At 43.2% G+C, this 21,668-nt stretch overlaps 1 protein-coding gene across 1 annotated transcript in view; it reads left to right on the forward strand.

Annotated features, from left to right (window-relative positions):
- The first annotated feature begins 37 nt into the window (after positions 1-37).
- Positions 38-21,668, forward strand: part of KCNH5 (potassium voltage-gated channel subfamily H member 5) — a 161,364-nt gene continuing 139,733 nt past the window's right edge. Inside the window, exons 1-3 of the mRNA XM_026088642.1 lie at positions 38-110; positions 14,005-14,128; positions 20,924-21,030. Of these exons, the coding sequence (XP_025944427.1) occupies positions 38-110; positions 14,005-14,128; positions 20,924-21,030 (304 nt within the window). The remainder of the gene's footprint in view (positions 111-14,004; positions 14,129-20,923; positions 21,031-21,668) is intronic.

Here is a 21,668-nt window from a genome sequence, read left to right on the forward strand (position 1 = left end):
GCCGCGCTCCGCCGGCCCCCGAGCCCGGCTCTGCAGGATGCCGGGGGGCAAGAGAGGGCTGGTGGCACCGCAGAACACCTTCCTGGAGAACATCGTCCGGCGCTCGAGTGGTGAGAGATCCCCGCCGTCCGTCCGTCCATCCCTCCGCCCGTCCGTCCGTCCGTCCGTCCCTCCGCACCCGCGGCGCGGAGCCGCCCCCGCTGCCCTGCCCGCCGGGGAGCCCGGTCTACCTGTGGGTGCGCAGCGCTGCTCTGCCCAGCCTGCGCTYTCCCGCTGTTGCCTGCCCTCCCCGCTGCTTTCCTTGTCTGCCCGAACTTCTTACATCGCTGTCGTGGCTGCCTTTAACAAATTTGTGGCAGGCGTCGCGTATGCATCTCTATCCTCACTCTTGAGTTCGGTTTTCCACCTTCTCGTTCTCCGTTAATTGGGTTTGCAACCGTTGTCGTTCGGCTTTACAGTTCTGTGGCACTTGAAGTGTGTGGCACAGGTACCAGGGAGAGGATAAGGGAGTGAGTGTGGTTCGGGTGATGGTAATCCTCTGGCTAAACAAATATGTAAAGAGCTGTCTGCAGTTGCACATCTGCAGCTCTGCTGTTAGGCAAGTAGTTACAGGACTGTTTCAGGACTGCATGGACATAGAATTATTCATTTTACCCTTTCAGTCCATGGCAAAGTGCTGGTCAAGAGCAGTGTTTACAGCTCCATTAAAGTTATGATGTGATTGCAGACCATCCCTCTAGGTGTGTTAATATAGATGCTGCCTTGGCCAAGTCTTGTGCTACTTGCATTCCTTTTCTGTGTAGTCTTTGCGCTGGCATAGATGTACTGAAGCGTATGAGCATTTGCACAAATGAAGTCTGGTAAAGGAGCTCAACTTCGTGTCTGCTGAGAGATTTCTCCTCGGACAGCACAAGTTAAGAACAGCCCTGCAATGCCAGAGCACTGCTATGTCAGCACGCATCCAGTGGCATAAATCAGAAAGGTGGGCAGAACAGAGCATTTTAAAAAGTTGCCATATGTATTATTAACCAAGACACTAATGTGATGTGAAATACTACTGAAAAATGTTCCCTTCCACCTTTCTGTTTTACAGTTCTGGATTTATCTCACATTGATACTGAAGTGGTCTGGTGTGCTGGCTTGATTTTGATGTCACGTATTGAATTAGTGATTCATTGATTTCCACAGGAGAGCAGGAGTGGGACCAGCACCACAGGACCTGGAATTTGTTTTAAAATGTTGAGTATTAAAATGCCAGCCTTATATTGAGCCATCAACCATTTTTTGGGCTTCCTCTCCCTCTCATGTTGCCTGCATCAGTTCTGTGGTTGGCTTTGGTTCTGTGTCAAGCTCTATGGCTGCAGGATCTCTAGAAGCTAGAGTTTCTTGTAATAGTGTATATATTTACCAGAATATTAAATGCAAGCTTAATTAGTAGGGGTTTATGTAGCACTCTTGCCTCTGACAACTTCAAAGCCCTGGCTGGAATGTAATTAAACTTCACAGCTCGCTGTAGAGGAGGACACACAGATGCATTGTCAACCTGTTCTTAAAACTATGGCATGAACTGAAGCTTGGGCATCTCAGTTGTTTTCCCAAGGTCATGCAGAGAGTCCGTGGCAAAACTGGGAACACAATTTGGGAGTGTCAGGCTTTTGTATCGTGCTCTAATTAAATCACATCCTCTCTGGTGAAAGCTCAGTAAAGCTTTGAGATGTCAAAAACTAGAAAAGCTCAGAAGGYTTTTGAACGTTATACTTTTAAAAACATCCCCTCCAATTTTTAATCTGGCCTAATTTTGGGAGCATTAAAATCATGCTGATCTGGTCACTGATTCTTCTTTTTCTCTGCCCCTGCTGATACCTAAGCATGATGCTACAGAGAATCAGAAATGCTCCGTTGGACAACAAAGTGAAGAATGAACTAGGAATTTGTTTCTTACTCATGTAAATGGTCAGTGTTGTGCCCTAAAATGTGATTTTGACCTTATTTTTGTCATCCAGGATATAACCTCATTTGTGCTTTTTAGAAACAGTAATTTTCATTGGAGTCAGCACTGTTTAATCCAAACTTAATGGTATTCAATAGAGCAAATCTGGTTCAAGGATATCCTGCCAGTACTCAGTAAAAGGCAAGGATTTGGTCTGCTGACTGTGTACAGTGTGAAGAAGCACTGTTTTTAGCTTTTTATGCTTGGATTCATCAGTTTTGAAGAGATTTTTCATAGTCAAGTTGAGGAACAGCATAAAGAAAAGACTGATGATTGTTWTTTAAAACACATCCTCAGCTTCCTCAACAAAAGCCCTTGTTTCTTCTTCTTGGTTAAAGAATACCCATTTTTGAGATTTCTCATGCTTATGCAATCCCATCGCACTTCTTGGCCATAAATCTCTTCTCAACAACCAGGAGAAGGTTTGTAGATAGAGCTAATATCTTTTATTAGGTACAACTGGAAAAAATTAGACAGGTATTTGGGCACATAAGCTGTTCTTCAGGTCCAAAATGGAAGCAACAGATTTCAAAATAAAATACAGGTGGAGACCGAATTACTCCGAGTTGCTAGAGATGGATCTGAACAACAAAACATTTACATATAAAATTGCATTATTTTTAAATGTGGAAAGTTGGAACCGACAGAGTGAGAACTGTGTGCACAGACTGAACRTGGTACCTAGACCTGGTGTTGAAAAACAACTGTATATCTGATTTTCAGCGCAAACTAGGTGTTTTTTTGTTTAGACATCTTGTGAACCTTTCCTTTTCACCCCAGCTTTGGCTACAAATTAGGTTAAATTAGAGAAGTGCTCATAAAGAGTCGGAGGTGCTGGTGGGACTCTCGTGCCCCTCTGCTCTGGGGGTCCCTGTCGCAGGCGAGTTCACACCTTCTGAGCAGCACCTTGCTTTGCTTTCTGGGCAGCACTGCGTTGCTCTCCCAGGTGGTTTCCAACGCGCCTCTTGGCAGATGATGACACCGTGCTCCTCTGCGGGTTGTTCATCCGCCCAGCGGCCGTGCTCTACTGTYGGGAGAGACCGAGTCTGTAGGGATACGCACGGTCCGTTGTTAGAGCGACTGCTGCGGCTGGAGAGAAGGCATGAGCCCTTGGGGCACTCGGGCCCATCTTCAGGGTAATCTCAGTGCACCCTGTACAATTTTTGCTCAAGAGCAGAGTAGAAATACATTGAGTAAAGGTCTGATCCAAGGCTCACAAAGACTGATATGGTCTCACTCAGTGTGCCCTAGTTCTTAAGCTCGCCAGGTGTTTTGCGAAGCTGAAGGAAGAGATGTTTTGTTAGAGTACCAGATTAAATTACATCAAGGTGGCTGCCTTTTCCTGCCGCTAGGATTTTGGGCTTTTAGTAATGGCCTTCCTTAGGGCAATGTTCTCTCCTCCTAAGATGATCTCATCAGTATGTGTCCATTTTTACTGTTATTATTGGTTACTTCTTGTGTGTATTCAGAGCTCCTGCTGGTACTGACCTCAGCTCAGCGTTGCAGAGGTGGAAGTGGGTGCAGATTTGGGCAAGCTTCTAGTGCAGGGCTGGACTTCGTGGTCCTGGCCCGCATGCAGAGAGACCCAGGGAGTTGAGCTGCATGCATAGGGGAGGAGAAACGTGTCCATCTGGCCTGCCCACCTTCACCTTTCATGTATTCTAGCAGCAAAGCATTAAGTTTGTGTTAACTGCCTAATGGGCCTTTGTGATAGAGGATGAATTTGGGAAAAGGGTAACTCTGGGACTTAGCAACAGTATGCAATAAAAAGCGCTAGCAGCCTGGAAAGAAGGGTGTACGTTAGTGAAAAATAAATATGATAACAGTTGTCATTATTGGTTATCGTTTTTACTGCGATAACTCTTAGAAGCTTCCTTGGGAAAAGGGTCTTTCAGGTCTTGTACAAGTGTATTTTRACACTTGGGGTTGAAATCTTTGCTCGATTAGGCATCCTTGTGAATTTTACCATGAGCTTTAATGGATTTAAGATTTAATTTCTGGTCTTTTACAGTTTAATGCCATGCTCATGCAAATGGACTCCTTAAGACAGAGCTTTATGTCCTGCTGGCTACCCGTGGCTTCAATGGGCAAAAGGATCCAGGAAGAGGGAGGGAAGTGCATGTGATGAGATCTGTAGCGCTCAGACACCTTTTCATTTTTATTACACTGCTATTATAAACAAAATCATTGCCTGCTGTCTTCTGCCATCCCTCCTACTAGCCCGTGTGGTGTACCTGTTTTCTTACATGCAGTGTTACAAAACATAGTTTCTTCTTGTTACTGGACATGATTTATGGAGGCTCCTCTCCTCCAAACTGAAACAAGCTGGATTTTCATCTGATCCAAATTAAGTGACATTTGCTGCAGAGAGAAAGTTCTCTAAAATGAGTTACCTGAAGTTTGTGGGATGCAGGAGGGATCTTCTGCAGAATCCTGGACATCTGCAGTTACCTAAACCTCTGCATAAAGAACCTGTAAAACCTGGGCCAAATGTTTCCATTCTCCAATTCTGTTGGTTACAAGGAAGTTACTGACGGGGTGACCAAGGAGATTATATTTTTAGGGCTTTGTTTGGTGTTTGGAGGCACAGGGATGCTTTTGAAATTTCAATGACAGCAGGGGGCATGCTGATTTGTAAATCAATGCAAAGTGAATTCTTACACCGGGTAGCAKTATTAGATGAAATCTGTGAGTAGTTTTCAATGACAAGTGTCCTCCTTTCCTTCCTCTTCCAGTGTTTTTGATTGATTTGACTGAATCCTGAGGCATTAAGCATATCTGACTCCTGCTGAAATTGGGGCAATTTTAGAAGGCCTAAAACTTTTGCTTTTATATGCTTTTTATTAAAAACTAATTATGAAAACTCTGCACCACTGTATTAATTTAGAAGCCCAAATAATACCATGTTGTTAGGTAAAGGAGTAGCTAGATTTCACTGAGATCTGATCCGCTACTTTATAAAATAGAGGTCTTATGCTTTTAGTATTTTCTTTTTTTTCTAAGCATGTTGCTGGCAGTGGGATGTGGTGGTGGGAGAGACGTCCTTCGGTTCTGGGTGATGTTTGAACACAAGCCGAGCGCTTGCCACAAGAGGTCACTGTAAGTGTTGTTGCATTCCCAGGTTAATGTTTAAATCTGATGGAGAACAGAAAAAATGAAATTATTGATTTTTAGAGCAAACATCCAGTTTTGTTATTACCGTTGGAAGAAATACACGGCCAAAGAATAATGCCAGGAAGTTAAGTGAGCTGCGGAAATGCATTTAATTAGCCTGCTCTCTCAGGGTACTGTTTGGTGGTTAACCTGCATTTTCAGGTTTTTGCCTGGTAAGCTAAGAAAACAATATTTTCCCCGTTTGATAAAACTGAGTAATGGAATAAGACTTTGGAGYGAGTATTCTGGTTTTCAGAGAGAGTCTGGTATTTGTTTAATCAGCGCGCTGGGAGAATGACTGGCTCTCGGGGATGCTAAGCCCTGCGTAATCGGGATACCCGGGTCCCAGTTCTGCATCCCCGCTTGGTGCTGGGGGGGGTCGGGCTTGTGAGTTGTCCCTTCGAAGACCTGGCTGAAGCAGGAGCTCAGTACTGGGCTGCGAATGTCCCGTGCGTGGTGTCTTGCTTCAGCCCCTTGCCGGTCATTCGCACGAGTAGCGGAGCACGGGAGAGGCAGGCAATTCTCTGTCAAAACAGGGTTTTGGAAACACAGCCCAGCTCTGTGAAGCGGCAGCCGTGGCTAGCATGGGCAGAGTCTTTGCAAGACGCGACCCCATGTTTGAGCAATTACTGTTAGCACAATTTTATCACCTGGGAATGCGAAGTTAGGAGGTTAGCACCCTTTCTTATATATCTATGTCTGATTTTTTTTCCCAGTGCTCCCCAAATGTGCCTGTTGCCTTTGGTGAGAGCTACAGAGTGCTCCAGTTTGAATTTAGTCTCACTACATATATGCTGGGCTCTGTGACATTTTAATAGGGAACAAGTTCAGTGGCAACATTTARCATTTAGATCCTAACCGGGCTAGGTTAGGATCAGTTTAACGCTAGGAGAAATGAATGTGATCAGAATCTGTGATCAGAACTGTATGAGATGTCATTTCTTGGGCAGCTCATGGGGACGCTCTCCTGTCCTTATTGATTTTTGAACTCTTCCTGAGGTCAGTGAAGTTGTCCTGCAGTAAAGGCTGAGGACTGAGCTGTTCGTGGGATTGCACGCTGAGAATGATGAAAGTTAAATTTTTAAGTTTTGAGAAGGTAAATTCCAGGCAGACTGTAATCTTTCTTCTTGTGCTTGCTTTCTAAATTGCTGAAAGCTGCTGTGTTCCCAGCTAAGTGACTTATACGTGGATTTAATATTTCAGCCAACATTGAATTACTTATCTTCTGTTTTATTTGAGGAACACTTATTTGGGGCAGGAATTAGATCATTTTAGCATAGTCAGTATGGTGGCATCTTGCTCTGGGCTTAGCCCTCTGTGCATTTTTGTAGTACAAGTATTAAATAAATACAACAGTGGTACAGAAAGGTGATGTAGAGAGTTTGTTCTATGAAGGATTTTTTTTTTTTCCCAGGCAACCAAAGCTTAATGTGCTGGATAAATTGGATGACAGTGATGTCTTACATGCTTTAAAGACACAAGGGAAATAATAGCTTTGCTAGAGAGCAATGTGGTTTTATAGCAAGGAGTAAAAAGTGCCAGTGGAGGTGGCCGCTTTAAGCACAGCGGTTTGCCTACAGACAGCCCCAGAGCTGCAGGGACGCCGGCGCCTGCGACGGCTGGGTTTTGGATGGCAGTGCCCGTGCAGATCTGCCCGTGGATTTCGGACTTTCTGCTGTATTCTGTCAGGAGTAGTATGTCTTAAGCATGTGGTTGGATTCACTGTATATAGACGTCAGTAGAAGTGTAATAACCAGGGCAAAGACTTGCTTAGAAAAGCTAAAAGAAAATCAAGAGCAAGAAATTTTCTTTTAGGATTCCCCCCCCCCCCCCCAGGAGCCCCATGAGGTTTTCCAGGAAGATTTCGGGAACACACTGAACCCTGTGTAGTTATAGAAAGAGTCAGCTGCCAGCAGCTGAAGTGTTTGGGGACTTTTATAAGAGAGCATTAGCAAGAAAGGCAAACTGCAAGCATTTCACGCAGCCTGTCAGGTCTGTGCTGCACTTGCTCCCTGTAGGAAGGGCAGTAATTCTGGAGGACAGCTCTATGTAAAATCGCTTGGGTTAGGAACTTGTTCCTGCATGGAAATGTTGCTTTTTTTTCCCCCCCTTAATTTTGTTTTGCTACTGCTTCATTTCTTTTCAAACATCTTCTCAAAGGTGACTTAAATAAATCAGTTGTGTATTTTCTTGGGAAGAGATGGAATTCCGAAATGGATAGTTAAACAATTTTGTTTACAAGTCATACCGAGTATTCTCGAGGAAAAAGATGATTAGAGACAACGTTTCTCACTTGGCTAGACATATCTCCTAAAACGATTTAGCTGTTCTTGCTCTCCTGTGATTACATAACATGAATTTTACACTGCTTTGGGCATTTCGTTGGTTAAAAACTGCTTGCACACTGTGGTCATTTAACAACAAAACAAGGCTCAGTACTGTGTTGAATATTAGCTACTGCAAGATAGAGTAAGATTAAAGGCTTGCTGCTCTACCACATAGGCTGCCTTTGTAGGAAAGAGCCTTTGTGCAAAACAGAAACACAGGAAACAGCAAATACACTGTCTTTCACAACTGTGTGCCTCAATTATGTTTTCTGAATCTGGAATTTTGCTAACTATATGCATTTAATATCACAGTTCCTTGCCATCTGTATTAAACTTTGTAAATGGGTGAATTATGTTAGCTAATTAAATGCCTGCTGACTTCTTAAGATGAATCTAGCAACTCTGGGACAGGCATGTCCACTCTCTGAGCCCTGCTTGCCTGCTTCCTTATAGACAGACACCAGTGTTTTAGACATGTCTAGTCAAAAAACTTATACATCCTCCAGAGGTGTGCTTGGGGCTTTCTGCAATATATAGGAAAGATGGGGGTGGAGAAAATGATTGGTAAAGGCAGTGGCATCAAGACAACCTTAGAAATAATAAAAATTGACTTTTATCTCTAAGGGAATGGAAAGTAGAAATGCATTTTCAGTGCATCAAAAAAATCCAAGCAGGAATAAATGCATTGCTAGAGATTTCAGGCTAATCATTATGGAAGTTTTGAAGTCAGCTGCATATTAATCCTTTCAGAGTATGATGTATTGCCACAGGGTAATTTGGATCACAGGTGCAGAGAGTTTCATACATTGGATCAGACCATTGGTCTGTCAGATTTACTATCCTGCGTTCAGCAATGGCCAGTATCAGATGTGCCTGGGCAGATGCTCCCAGCCTCTGCAGTAAAGTATTTGGGAAGCTGTGTGCTGTCGTACATGGAAAGAGAAGACTTTCCTTTTTGGGCCACAGCACTCGTTTTACTGAGGCTTAAATTACCAATATCAGAACATGAGCTGTATTTATGCATTGCCATCCATAACTTCAGCTGTCCTTGACAACACCTGCTGTGATACCGTTTTTTCAGTGAAGTCGTGCTACACTTAAAAAGTGGGTAACTTCAGCTGTTCAGGTGTAGGCATGGTGGGTGAATTCTGTGTTGTCCAGTTATAAGTAGCTGAATTTCATTTACAAATGCTTATCCTTGAGAACACGTCCAATTATATGTTCTTAATAAAAAAAAAAAAAAAAGAGCTTGCAGAATAAGGCTCCTGTGTATTGAATACAACAGGACAACAGTGTGCCGCGATTGCTGGTGCCACTGTCCTTGCTATGCTCATTGCCCTGCAATTTGCAGTTCTCTTGTTGGCTCCTTTGCTTTTTCTTCTGAAGGAAGTGCAAAGTGCCAGTCTTCTCTGTTAAAGACCTAGGCAGGCCAGGACCGCTTGCCTCTCCTGTGCAGGGAGTCTGAGCTTGCATCTGTCTTGCAGGAGATGCCTGCCCTGAGGGCAGTCCTCGGTGGGGCAGCACAGGGCTCCTGCCTGTGCTCTAGGAGAAACTGGCTGTGTAGATCTCCTCTGGCTCACTCCAAAAAASAGCCTGGGTATGAGTGAACCAGTGCAGAGTGTGGGCGACTGGGGGACTTCGAGGAACAGGAGTGAACCTGGGGTTTGATAATGGAGGTGCATCCTGAGAGGTCAGTGCCTACCTGCAGCAGCACAGGTGGGGTGATGTCCCTGGGCTGCTGTGAGGGGCAGAGGCTGTGATCTGGATGCCTCTCTTCCTGCTGCTTGCAATGAGCACGGCAGCTTGGGAAGAAGGAAGGCAGTAGGCAGCCTGGGAGCAGTGCTGGAGCACACTTGTCTTTCTCTGTGGCTGATGTGCTTGAATGAAGAGTTGGGCTCGTGCGAAGGTGCTAAGCCCTTGGGGACTGAAAGCAGGTCTGGGCTTGCTAATGGATTTGGGTCCTGCTTCCCTGCCAGTATAGACTGACCCAGGCAAAATTAGAGATAAATGGAAATTCTCATCCTTTCTCTAATTTATTCATGAAGAGCTGAAGTGGCATGAAGGGGTTTTCTTGGAACCAGGAGACAGTTCCTCCTCGTAGGAGCAGAGAAATACAGCTGCTGGATGACCTGGGAGGGGTCACTGACTGTTTAGCAGGGAGAAGGAGGCATTGCTGGACAGGACAGAGATGGAGGAGCAGCAGGATGCAGGATAGTGGAGGCTGTGGGCAGCCTGGACACCTGGAGAGCCTGCACCRCTGCCACAGGACTTCACTGTGCGCTGCAGGGTCACTGCAGCAGAGCACAGGAGGACTTCAAAGTATCCTTGACCGAGGGCTCCTTGCTTTGGAGCTGGTGGCAAAGGAGGCCAGGAGGGACACGCATTTGTGCTTAAAACAGGGAACATGACTCACCTTTGGTCCTGGGAGTTAAACTTTCCCTATCCTTGTCTCTTGCACCAAGTTCAAGCAACCAGCTAGAAATCACATGGAGAGCAGAATTTCCCACCGTCAGATTGACAGAAATCTTAATCTGAGACACATCTGTGATGGACCTTTCTTAGCACAGAAACCATGCAAATGAGTTGTATAAGTAAAGAAATAGGGCGTGCAGACCGTTTTAGTCCAGGTCTGGCTGTCAGGACCCAACCTTCGTGGAAGTAACTGCAGCAATGTTCTTCCACAAGTGGTCATCACTGATGAGGTTATGTAACACAGTGTCTTCTCAAGGCACACAAAACTCAGAAATTCTAAATTTGTATCCTCCACTGAGGAGTCTCTRTCGTTGACCAAGGTTTGAGTCCAAAAGAAATAAAAAGGAATGCCAAAGCTGAGATGTGTTAGACCATATGGGAGTCACAGCAGAGGATTCAAAGCAAAAACTCCTCCATGTCCCTTTGCGCTGTGCTAGAGTTTTGAAGTACAAATTTGTGCCCTCAGGTAACGCTGTGCTTTGGTTTCTCCAGCAGTGTGTGAGCAGTGAGTCCACTTTCTGCATAAGGTGAAATGCTTCATATTTCAAGGGCTCACGCCGCCCTCGTCTGATGGAGAGAAGAAGTCTTACAGGTGTGCAAGTGTAGTCAGCGTGCACCCACAGCACGGGCAGTGCTCGTGTGGAGCCCACTTCACCCATACCTTATCTTACTTATTCCTAAGTATGACACATAGCTCCTACACTCTAGTCAGTTTTTATTGTATTTGGAATAACTGTCAGCTTTTTACATATACTGTATTTTATTTTTAGAATTTATGCCCCCCCCCCCAAAAGACAGTTCTTTCATAGTTTCGTGTCACTAATGCTCGGTTTGGATGTTTACAGCTAGATACAGACTGGCTAATGTTAAGTTAAACCTGTCTGGAGTTTTGATCTGGAGAAATCATAGAAATAATGAATTATTATTGTGTGTGCCTCGGTTGGAGAAAATAACGTGATTACTGATAAAATGTAGGGTAGGCATGGTGTCAGATGGATGCTGAGACGTGGGGGCACAATAAAAGGGCCTGTATACTACACCATGGACAAGCTAATGCTTTTTCGATTGTGTTAGGAGCYGTTGTACCCCCACCCCAGGGTCTGACACTCACCCGTTCTTCCTTAAATTTTAGCAAGCCGTTCACTGAGCAGCGGCATTAATGAAACATGGATTCCTATGGCTTTGTGCCTGCAGTTAGATTCATTCGTGTCTAACAAGATGCAAACATTGATTCAAGGTTTTTTGTTCAATTGGAATGGGACGCACATACGTATTCACGTGCTGAGCATGGGCAAATAAGCCTGGCTTGCTTAGGAAACAAGGGTAAGAAAGTAAATTACCTAAAGGAAAATTTATGGGGACAAAGGAAAACGCATATTCTAATATCTGATCAAGTTGTTAGTATACATACTATGTATCTGAGCTAATCTATTAACACACGTTAGTATCTATCAAGATACTTTTAGTGTCTTTTTTTTTCTAATTTTATGTTTTTGTCTGGTGGGTTTGATCAGCCTAATGAATGCCTTATCAAGTATTGCGAGACCCTCCGCTGTAAAGAAGTATAAATACACAAAATATAGAAAAGCAAACCATTGTATGCCATATGTCTTCTGCAAGCTGCAACATCTGCCTTCCGATGTTGCTGAACCGTTTCAGTACACGGGAAAATACAGTCAAGGTTACATCTGCCAGACAGGGAGACTTGGAAGCAGGGTTACCTGTTATGGACTGTGGGCCCTCCGGCAAGCGTCCCGGATCTGCCCGGCATCCGGAGGGAATTTGGCTCTCTGTAATAGCAGAGGCTGCCACTTCGTTTTATCTATAGGCAAGCACCCAAACTTTGGGGGAACATAATTCCACAAGTAAACATCTCTTTCCTCCTCCCAAATCAAACCTGGTTTTGACCAGAGGACTTGTAATATTTGCTGTTTCCTGGGGTATCGTCCTGGCTGGGTGAATTCATGTCTTGCCCCCCTGCCAAGTGCTGCGGGTTCAAAAGCACCATCTGCTCAGACAGCGAGAGAACGAGCAACCAGGGCAAAGATTAAATTTCTACTTGAAAAGCTGAGTGCAAATAGCATGGAAAGCAAGACCGATACCTCTGCGAAAGTAAAAGGGGCAGAAATGTTTGAGTGTCGATACAGTGGGAGCTCAGGCTATCGAACGCTTTGATTTCCAGGGAATGAGGATTTCGCCTGGATATGGTATTTCCGCTGTGCTGGTGCTGAGGAAATCTGTGCCAAGTCCCCGTTGTAGCAAGGTCTGTAGAAGGGCGGAACAAAACGGTGATAGAGTTTATGCAGTGCTCAGGTGGACGCGTTCCTCGGTGTCTCCTGGTGGTTGTAGAGCGTGCATCTCCTTCCCTTTGGGTGGAAAGGCAGATTTTTAAAACTGGCATTTCACTGTAAAACTGTTTGTTTCAATTCAAATAAAAGATTTGAACTTCAGCGTTACGTTCCTTAAAATCCAAGCTTCTATTTCTCACATCCGTTAGCTTTTAAATATTTTTTTCAATCTACTTTTCTGTAGAAAATCCAATAACCGCCGATTATTTTTTCTAAATTTGTGCTTATAAAGCAAAAACCAGAAATAAATAGCATTTTTTGGGTACATTTTCCTTGTTTAACAGAATAATGTTTGCATGATATACACTCTAGTCAGAGCATTATATAGCTCGTACAAACCCAGTGTTATTTTTCTATGAAAATGGATGTGTGTACACCTGAGTAATATGTCTGTAAAAGTAATTGGCATAACCATTCTTCAGGTATTAAGAGAATTTGTGAAAATTCTCTTTAAAATTTTCTGACAAAAACTGATGAAAGGGACCTCTGCTATTATTTCCTTATAGCAATGATTTTTAGCAGCTATATTTTAATAGCTTTTTAGCAGTGAGTGGGCCAAAGTTACCTACTAGTTCCACAGCTACAGTCAAAAGTGATGCTGTAAATTAAAAGTACACATAAACAAAGCTCAGAAGATCGTCAGAGACTACAGTTTGGAGTCTGTACTAGCTGATGCACTAAGGGAGAATATTACTTAGGAAACAAAATTAGAAATGTTTGTGGTGTTGGTGAACATAAAATACCCCAACGCTGTGTTTAAGGAAAATGAGTATTTCCTTCTTCAGAAGTGCCTTGCTAAAAACAGTGTCGGAGGAATGGTTCCAAACGAGTGAATAAAACTATTTTAGGACTAGCTCATCGCATGTTGGTGCCAGTCCATGCATATAAAGTGCAGGCACTGCCTGAAAGAACAGATGATTGAAGCAATATTTAAACCTGAGTTCAGCCTCCTAAGAATATTCCCTGCCCGTATTTGTATGTTTACGGCAATCGATACGTGCTACGAGGATGAACCCAAACCACCTGTTGGCATTTTTTGGCCAGACTGCAACTGTAGTTTGACGTTTGCTCTGTGTTATTTCAACCTTTAAGTCCCGTTGGCATTCGTTGCTTCCCCGATCATCCTGAATCTCCTGATGCGTTGCCTAATGTCGGCTCGCCTAGGCGCGACGTGGGTCACCCACCGCCGGGCACGTCTTCCCTCTCGCCCGCGGCTCTCCCCGTCCGGCGTCCAGGGGCTGCGGCTTGGGATCGTCCTGCAAAACAGCCGAGAAGCTGCCGGGAAAGGCAAAGGCTTTGCTGGCCCGGCTGGGGAGAGACGTTGCCGGTGGTAGGCACCGGTTCAGCACTGAAAACTCAGTTTGCAAGGCAGTGTACGGTTAAATTTGAGACACGTGTCTTTTTTTACATGTAAGAACCAAACCAAATGATATCCGGCTGAGAATACATGAATCCTTTCTGAATTGTTAAGGAGTTGGTGCCTATATTGGTATTTGGAGTGAAAGAAGCTACTTATTTTACTAGAAGCCATCCTGTTTCATCAGGATCTAATACTTCCTTCTTAATGCCTCATTTTGATTTCAGTTCTCTCTCAAATTTCTGCGTGATGGGGGTTGCCAACATAAGTAACTCTCTGCATCTGCTGGCTAACACAAGGAGGACTGGCGTGTACTTGACCACTGACAACAGCCCTTTCTCTCTCTTCTCTTTTTAGAGTCCAGTTTTCTGTTGGGAAATGCCCAGATTGTGGACTGGCCTGTAGTTTATAGTAATGACGGTTTTTGTAAACTCTCTGGATATCATCGAGCCGACGTCATGCAGAAAAGTAGCACTTGCAGGTACGTGGCCTGTCTGTTCGTTTCCACTCAATGCCTTGTTAAAATTATAATCTGCTGGGAAGAAAAATTAGGGTGTGAAGAAAGGATTAATATATGAAAAGCTTTGTTTTGCAGAAACTAAAGTGAGACTAAAGTATTAAATCTGGCTTTACAATGAATGAAACCAGCAACTTATGCTGGTCATGGTAAGGCACTTAACCATGTGCATTCAGTTAAGCACATGGTTGACTAACTTCCAGTAAAATCAATGCTTAGTTCCATCAGGATTAACAAACTACTTACATACTTAATGGTAAGTCCTTTGCTAAATCTGGGATAGTGTTAAGGATCCTGCAAGATTTAGTCCTAAATAAAAGAAAGCTAATTTCCAGTTGTATAGATTTTTTTTTTTTTTTAATTTGAACATCTATGAATTAAATATTCCACCCCAGATCTTTCTGAAAGCAAGCTAAGTCTACCCAGGTCTGAAATTCATGTCATCCCCTGGTAACTGCATAAATGCAGTGAAAACTGCAGCAATGAAGACTGTTTAATGGAAAAGCTTTTAAGAAGTCTTAGCAATGCATGAAGATGAACTGCAGGTGCTCCCAAAAGAAGGGGTAAATATTTTGAGGACTTTGGACCTTCTTATTCTCTGCTTTGGAATTTATCCTGACTGATACCAGTATGAGTAAGCTCTGCCTAAAGATCCAATAAAGAAAGCGGAATATATATTTCAAAGATTGTTTTGCTGGCTTTTCTCTAGTTCTCCTGCTATTATGCCAGGTGCTCTGGGGCGGGCTATTCTATGCCAGATATTGGTCCCTGGTGTTAAGCACACACACACATGTGTATGCACACGTGCACGTGCACACACTGAGCGCAGTCATGTGCAAACTGCATCTTTTTTCCCAAGAGGGCGATGGAGCTGCCGATGTTTTTACTCTGAGCGTTGCAGCTTTATGACTTTTTCCTTTGTTGGTGGACAGCTGTGACTTATGGTTAGACGTGCATCTGTGCCTGCTCTGCTGCATTCTTTAAAACGTGATGCTTTGGGAAAAGACTAAATCCATGTATTTGTGTGTGTGAGAGCAAAATAAACTGGGGATAGAGGTGCAGCAAGGAATGGCTGAGACATGTTTATATAGGTTCTCCCGTGACGCCTTTGGGGAGCGACCAGCTCCAGGGCCCCAGTAAGAAGGTGCCGCGTATCTACATGGACGATTTTGGGACTGACACCGGACCAGTGCTGCAGCTAGCAGGAGCGGAGCAGGCAGCAAGCCTGTGGTCCTAGGTCAGTCGTTGCCTACACCAAAAGACAGTGCGTGCACTGGCACACTGATGTGTGGTCTCTGCTCTCCTCTGCCAGGCAGGAGAGGAGACCTTGGGAGCACAAGGCTCCGCTCTGCAGCCAGGTGCACTCTAATGGACAATGGAAAAGAAACGGGCATATGCTGCTGACATGAAATATTAATTCATGCAATAGCAAGAAAGTCAATATACTCAGTGGGGCTGAAAGAAGCAGCCTTATCGCAGTCATCCTAAATACGCTTACACAATTCCCCTTTTGCTCTCTGCTATCATCTCTGCTTTCTGTATATTGAACTTGATCGTCTTCACTGTGAGCTAGCTCGTGTGTGTGTTAAAATCATTACAAATACAGAATGGGATTGTAGGAAAATGTTGGGAAAATACAGATTTAGCAATACTTCTCTCTTAATAATACCCCTGTACCTGAAGAACTGAGGGGACCAAAAGATTTATTCCATCAGGGTGCTTTCTGTGAGTGTGATGGGCCCTCGTTACGTCTGTAAGGATCCTGTTCTGGTCACATTCGAGTGAGTCTTAGAGCTGAATTCTACCTGTATGTGGATCCAAGGAGGAATTGTTGTAGAAAATGGGACTGTTAGCAAAGATTTTTTTTTTTCCTTATATCTTCATTGTCTACATCCATCGCTGGATTTTGGGGCAACGTCTCTACACTGAAAGGATTGCCAGCTAGTTCTTTTGTATCTGGGTCTTAGCTGGTGGAGTTACATATGCAGTGTGATCTTTCCTGCTTCTTACATGACATCCCAGTCTTTGCAGATAAAAGGAGAGCTGGGAAGGTTTTCAACATGGTCTGACGTGTGGCATGTCCCCTACTAGAGAGAAATGTCTTTGGAGCTTCTCTCTAATGAAGAGCTGTGCAGCTGTGTGGAATGCAAAATAGTTTTGAGGTCAATGGTGCCTTTTTAGGTTTCCTCAATAGAATGTCACTGTTTTTTTTTTGGTTTCTGGAGCCATTATTTATTTTATTTTCTTTTTTAAGTCAGACTCTCAGTCCAGATTTGAGACATTCTGCCCAGGTTATGTTATACATAAAATTATTTTATATAAAATGTTTGCTTTAATGTTATAAGGCAAATGCTGTGGGGTAAAAGTGTTATGGTGCCCCACCTTTGTTACAGGTTTTGGAAGGGTTTTTAGTGCCAAAAATCCCACTGAAGAAAAATGCACGGATGTAAGCAATCAGGGGAAATCTAGCCCCTGAGTCTTAGGGGCCCCATTTGAATTGTTATTGTTACTGATTATAAGAGTGATAAAGGACAAAATTTTTTTCAGTGCTGGGTTGTTTTGCCCCTGCCTGGTATTTCCTATATCCTATACTGTCTGTCACAACATATACCCTGTATTGAAGCTGCTCATGTGTCATTATTGTATCAAATCTCGGGTTGTCTTGCCTGATACAGGTCATAAGGAAGGGTGGATAAACTGAAGGTATTGGGGTGCAAATGCTTTTTGCTCCAACTCAGGAAGTGAGTTAGTCCTGTAAAAAGCTGGTAATTCCTTTGATTTTTGGAGCTTCTCATACATTTTTAATCAGCATCAGTGTGTCCACTGGCAGGGAAATCACTTAGAAATTCCCCAGTATTAGTGCGAACTCCCTAGTTTTATTGGCCTTGTATACAAGGGAGAATACATAAGGATTAGGCTCACTGAACGCTGCATGATGGGAATCAGTGCGTGTTCTTGCTGGGTGCCCGAGATGCCAGAAATTGCACATGTAACTGGGGCAGATGTGCAGAAGAGTTGGTATAAGTGAGTACTAAAATGGGCAGGATTTTTAGGTGGAAGGACTTGTGTGCTGGTGAAGCACTGCTCTCCCGAATGAGCTGATAGTCCGGAAGGTGGATGGGCAGCTGCACTTCCAACACCTCTAACCTTCAAGTAACCAGGGAGCAAAAATCCCTGCCATCCAATTGCACAAATAGATTAACTATCACGTGGGAAAACTACTTGTTTCATGCCCCGTTGCCAAAATTCATGAAAATTTAGCTAGACTAAACAGTTACAAAACATTAAAACCCTGTTTAACATTGCAAGTAATATCAGCTTTTCCTCAGTGTTTTTGCTTATCAGCTAAATTTAGTATTCTAGGCAAGCTTTCAGAAAAGCAGGCACTTATTGAGTGGCTTGTTAGTAGACCTACCCTGGCATTTTACACTTGGCATTTGCTCCAGGCTTTGCTTTGCTTTCTCTCCTTGCACCTGAGAGCCAAGTGCAGGGCTGGAAATAGCTGGGTGCTTGTTTGTTTTTAAGGAGGAAAGCTGCTCTTGGGCCCTCTGTGCGTGTTGTCTCCCAGCGGTACAGCAGGAGGGAATTGGATCTCCTCGCTGAAGTGGTTGTTTACAGGTAGTGTTTCCACCGAAACGCTTGCAACGCTCCAGTCAACATCTCTGTTCTCTCTTGTTTTGAGCTGCTGCCATTTCAAGTGGGATAAAACGTCTGCGAGTGAAATCCTGGCTCCGGAGGAGCTCATGGCAGTGTTCCCACAGAGTTCAAAGAACCAGGATTTTGCCTGGTGTGTACAACGTGTTGGACTTGCTGTTCAAAAAAAGTTAGATTTGTTACTGGGATATTACCTCCGAGGTCTGATTTTTGTGTATGAGAAGGCCCCCGGTGCTGCCAAAGCCGTGCAAAGAAATCTGCCGAGAACGGCCATTGGATCTGGGGAGCTTTAATGATTATATTCAGAAATGATGCCCGTTCTTTAGCTCTCAAACTTTTGAAGCTATTGATACGTAGATCAGTGTTCACTGTTCCTTCTGGGTAGATGTTTTTCTGTTGGAACTGATCCTTTTTCATCCAATGCTTTTGGATAAGCAGAGCTGTAAATTGGGTGTAGGATTATATGCCTTCCGTGCTTTACCTCTCATTTAACCTTGATAATTCCTTGCAAGGAGCCATTAAAACTTGACCTGGCAAACCCTGCAGACCTGGGACGATTCTGATGACACCAGCAGAAGGTGTTGGGTCCTGACAAAGGGCAGAAGAACGCAACAGAAAGCTTTATGTGTGGCTTTTCTGTGTCAGGGGATGCTTTCAGAGGGAGGCAGGGATGCAGACATCTTAAAAGACGAGCGGTCCATTGCAGAGACAGGGAAAATTGTCTAAGATTGTGCTTTTCTTCTGAAATACTCACAGAGTATTTCAGTAAGTCTTTTTTCTCTTTGATAAGTCTATTTTCCAGGTAGTGAGATCCCCAGTAGCAGGGTGGTTTTGATATTTGTCTTGTACAGTTTGCACTGAAGGCACTTGACAAGCAATAAATAACAAAAACATGAGGCAGAAAAAGACAGAGTGATTGACTGAAGAAGTAGGAGTCCCTCCATGTGTACGAAATAGGACAGACGAAAGTGGATTAAAACTGTGATAAGCAGAAATCTTATGTAATTTATACAGTGGAGTTGCTTTGAGGTTCCTTCAGTGCCAGCTATTAAAAAATTGCCTTCTGAAAAATGTTTTTATTCTAGCACAAGCCTTTAAAATGTCTTTTTATGTGTGAAAATAATGCAGGAGTTAGAGTTGAGTTTTACAGGTTCACAGCAATAATAAACTGGCTTTAATTTAAAACATAAAGTTGACTGATCATATTCAGCAGCTAGCTAACGAGTGTGTCCACTGCTCAGAATGCCAAATATGATTTGTCATTTAACCCTAATTAATGATGACTTTCTGCATTAGAAGCCATGTAGCGTCAAGCGCTTCAACCAGTTCATGTTATTCTCCCGTTCAGTACTAAGAGGAACATTGCTTTGAATCTCAAGACAACGAAAAAGAAAATCCAGTTGCACAAGGGGCTGGGTAAAACCTATGGGCTCTTATTTTGCCTTGGAGACATTAGCAGTAATGAAAACAAGCAGTAAGCAGTGTTTTGCATTTCCTAAGGGCAGCAGTGTATGTTAAGAAGGAGCGATACCTTTGTGAAGCCTTGTGCCCTGGTGAAAGCCATTTCCTGATGTTGGTCGTCGCAGTGGTATCTCCATGACCGGGCTATCCCAAGGGTACCAGTTGTGACATGTCATTTATCAATAGCTCTCCGGATGTCACTGGTTGCCTGTAGCGACATGACCTGCTTCTGCTTCCATTGCTCGCGCTGGGAAGCTCCTTTTTCTGGGAGCAGCCCTGTTGTGCCCGCGGGTTGGCAACATGCAGAAGAGATCTACGGTCTGGTCTTCATTGAGTATTTTAATGCTTGCCAAGTCACTAACCGCTGTTTTATTGTTTATTTCAGAACAGTAAACATAAAATAAATGTTTATTGAACCTTTGGAGGTCTATTGATCAATAAAAGAAACTACATTTAAACCACAGAGGCTTTTGATAGCTTTTCTTTTCTCTTTCAAATTCTTGGGGTTGTCTGGTGTAGGTTTCAGCTGAAGCTCAAGCTGTTTGTGAGCAAAGTAAATGGGGGAAAAAAAATGCCTGATCAATTCAAAGTATATTCATCTAAGTGTGTGAAAGCTTGTATCCTATGTTCTGTTTTCCCTCAATTCTGTAATTGCAAATTTGCGCAGAGCAGCCTTCACTTATTTTTAATCCAGGGAGGCCTGACTGTAAAAGCTTGGATGTTTTGTTACAAAGGCTTTCAGAAGTAAGGTYGACGGGGCTGGGTTCACTGATACCAGCTGAAAAACTGACCTGGGAAAGAATGCAAAGGTGACATGGTTGAATGGCAAGAAATAGCAGAGCTAAAATTACATTTTTATAATCTCGGTCTGGAGACGGGTGAGTCTTCAGAAGCWTTTTAGTATTTTCCATATTTTCACTGGAAGATTAAAGAATATTAAAGAAATGTAATGAGTACTACATTCAGTAAGAAAAACAAGGAGGAATTTGGTTATATTTGTTAGCAGTGCAGGCATAACTACAGTGAGACAACTCATACGCTTAGTCTGTGCTGTATTTCCAGAGAATTACAGCCTTTACGTCCATTGGTTAAATCCTGCCTTGATTTGTAATTGGTATTCGGTGAAAGGATTCCAGTTATATTGTCTAGGATGCATCTTGACAGTGTTAGATTTGTAGCCATCAATTTAGCCAACAACCTTTAACTGCAGTAGGCTCCATTATTCCTCCAGAAGACTTTTCAAGACGATTGAAGAAAATTTGGGAGGTTTGATAAGTTTTGTTCAATTTTCTCCATTTTAACAGCAATATTCTCATGGCCTGCAGTCTTGGCAATAATGACTTTATATGTTATCAGCTCTTTTTTAACAGAATGTCCTTAAAGACATGCTCAGAAAAGCACTTAATGAAACATTAGGTGACAGGGAATAAATCTACTTTCCAGTAAAAAGGCAGCCATGGTTACTTACTTTTGCAGGTTTCATAACAACCTTGAAATACACTAAATATTTAAATGAAGTGTAAATCATAGTTAAACTTTGATAAATGACAGTTAATAGCATCTCCAATGCTTATGCAGTTTAAAATGCCTATAACAAAGTTGCTGCTTGTCTAGATAAAAGGGCAATTGCCTTTTCTTTTTCAGTTTTATGTACGGTGAACTGACAGACAAGAAGACCATTGAAAAAGTCCGACAGACTTTTGACAACTATGAGTCAAACTGCTTTGAAATTCTCCTCTACAAGAAAAACAGTATGTATATATTTATGTATGGTGTTGGGAGCGATAGTGCATATTAAAAATATATAATTGACTAAAATAAATATTCATTTTGACATATGGATGAATTTGGGTCAAGATTTGGAGAAGAAACAGGTATTTTGGTTGCCACAGGTTTTGTACACAGAAAAAGAGCTCCTTTTTCAGGACAAGTGTTCAAATTGCCAATAAGGAGTAGCTGATTTCCAATATCTCTACTTTGAATCCTTCTTTGCAAATTATACTCGCTTTTGTGGATTGTGTCCTTGAAGGGAATCTGACTGGGTTGCACAAAAAGAAATCCCGAATGAGATGCCCCCACAAGAAACGTCCCCAAATCTCCACAAGTGAAAACCCATACCCTAATTTCCAAGAACAATTACTCCCAGCAATGCCATGATGCCTTGGTGATGTGTAAACCAACCCGTAAGAACTTTGGTGGCACTACTAAATTTAGCACATAACCAGAAATTAATTAGAACACTGGGGAATTTTGTAATTTTCCTCTCGGCAGCTTTCAGATTTACAGGAGGTTACCTGTAACCTGTAAAGCCAGGAAAGATTTTCTTCAGTTTGTCTTAACCATCAGTCAGCCTATTCAGACTTTCTGTCTTGCCGTGTGCGTGGATGGT

Source organism: Apteryx rowi, unplaced genomic scaffold (genome assembly GCF_003343035.1).
Source record: "Apteryx rowi isolate R43461 unplaced genomic scaffold, aptRow1 scaffold_78, whole genome shotgun sequence".
NCBI classification, from domain to species: Eukaryota; Metazoa; Chordata; class Aves; order Apterygiformes; family Apterygidae; genus Apteryx; species Apteryx rowi.